This window comes from Asparagus officinalis, chromosome 7, assembly GCF_001876935.1.
Source record: "Asparagus officinalis chromosome 7, Aspof.V1, whole genome shotgun sequence".
NCBI classification, from domain to species: domain Eukaryota; kingdom Viridiplantae; phylum Streptophyta; class Magnoliopsida; order Asparagales; family Asparagaceae; genus Asparagus; species Asparagus officinalis.
The window spans coordinates 115,500,846-115,502,813 of record NC_033800.1 but is presented as its reverse complement, the minus strand read 5'-3'; the positions used below and the strand labels follow the sequence as shown (position 1 = coordinate 115,502,813).

At 40.6% G+C, this 1,968-nt stretch overlaps 1 protein-coding gene across 1 annotated transcript in view; it reads right to left on the bottom strand.

Annotated features, from left to right (window-relative positions):
• LOC109847669 overlaps positions 1–514 on the bottom strand; it is a 673-nt gene extending 159 nt beyond the window's left edge. Inside the window, exon 1 of the mRNA XM_020416899.1 lies at positions 29–514. Coding sequence (XP_020272488.1) covers positions 29–514 — 486 coding nt within the window. The remainder of the gene's footprint in view (positions 1–28) is intronic.

Here is a 1,968-nt window from a genome sequence, read left to right as displayed (position 1 = left end):
CCGGCCATAATCTCAAAGTTAAATCAACCTCCTTTTTGCCACCGCTTTCTGCTTCAACAACTGAAACTGCCCTTTTCTTCTTAGTCCCTGCACTAATAGTGCTGCTGCTAGCATTCGCCATAATGTTTAAACTCCTCTCTGCAGGAGGACTACCACCCCGTTTCACCCCCAATTTTCCTTTTCTCGCCTTTTTGATTGCGGACGCGAGGATCCTCGAATGATTAAAGTGCAGTTTCAGCGGTGCCCGTTTCAAGCAGAAGAGGCAGATGCCATTTGGACCCTCTTGGTGCAGGTTTTCAAAGTCTTCTTGTTGTATTTGTTGTTGTGACGAGTTGATTAGTACCGGTTGTCCATTGCGCGTACTGAACGCGACCCTCGCTCCTGCTGCATCTTGATCCTCGACTCTGTGCTTCTTCTGGTGCCCTCCGAGTGCCCGCCCGCTACTGAATTTTTCGCCGCAGCGCTTACAACCGTACGTTGACTGCTGGTTTTCGATGTTTCTGAGTGCTTCCATTGGATTTAAGGCAAAGAGCGGTCTGGATTTCGGTTTTGAACTTTTTCGGCTATTTGTCAACTAAATATGTTTTGTGTTGTTGGATTGGGTGGTTAATATATGAAGTTTATATGAAGCCAAAGGATCCTAATGGACGTAGCATTTGGAATCCTGTTTCGAGCTTTTTTTTTATGTGTGAAGTCATAATAGACTTTTATCGGGCTTGATTTTGAATGCAGTTCCTAGTTAATTTAGGGATTCAAATTCCGGCTGCTGATTGAAATCGTGCTAGATTTCGACCAACTTGTTTCCTAATTGTTTTTTCCTTAAAAACTTCTTCTCCATAATTGTAGCCTACTTACCGTGTACATATATTCCTGGTATTTTTTTTGCTTATTCTTTTGGCATTGGCGTACTTACCATATATAGTTGTATACATAGAGTGTCAAGAATTTTGTACAGCTCATGCCACGCGCTTCAAGTTACCTTTTTTATCTTTACACAAATGACTTTAGGGATCCTATCAAAACAACCCTATAGGACTAGACTAGGGTGATTTACATAATTGATAGGATAGTTAGAATTATGAAACTAATCATTAAACCATCATGAATGGTTACCTTTTTACGGAGTGTTCTGATTGAATCTTTACTCTAAGGGGTTTGGTTCAATTTCTAGAAATTATAGGAAATGTTTTCCACCTAAAATATGATTTCCGTGTATTTCTTAAAAAAATTATAGGAAAAGTTTTGAGAAACCAAAAAGTACCAATTTTCTTGTTTTTTGTATTTTGCTTATTTGGTTCAAAACAAGAAAATAGCTCATAACTTTATAGAAAATAACAAGATTTGGTAGGTTTTTAATTAAATATGGTATGTGTCAGATTTCTGGTGATTTCCTCTCATTTTGAGAGGAAATTGTTTTTTGTAAAATTTGGTAGGTTTTGATATTTTATAGAAAATATTTCTGTAAATTTTTTGTTGAACCAAACACAATTTACAGAAATCTCTGGAAAACTTTTAATTACAAATTTGCCATTGTCAGATGTTTTGAAAAAAAATTTCTCAAAAAGTGTGCAACCAAATAGCCCCTAAATATTTAATAGTTTTTCAATCTTCCAATTTTCTTAACCCATTGAAATCCAAACACACCCTTACGGAACTTAATCTTCGGAAGGAACTCTTCCGAAAAAGGTTAATTTCACAAAACCCATTCAACCTGCTCCTGCTTTTGCACGTACCTCTCTGAACTTCTTTTTATCTCACACACCAATCCTGCTCCTGCTGCGCCCCCCCCCCTCCCTCCCCCCCCCCCCCGCCCCAGCCCCCCCCCCTCCCTCCGCCCCCCAGCCCCCCCCCACCCCCCCCCCCCCCCCCCCAACCCAACCCCAACCCCAACCCCAACCCCAACCCGCACTTGTCGCAGATTTTGTGCCGCATAAGCCTCACTGAATCCATGTCTGCAATTGGCAAATA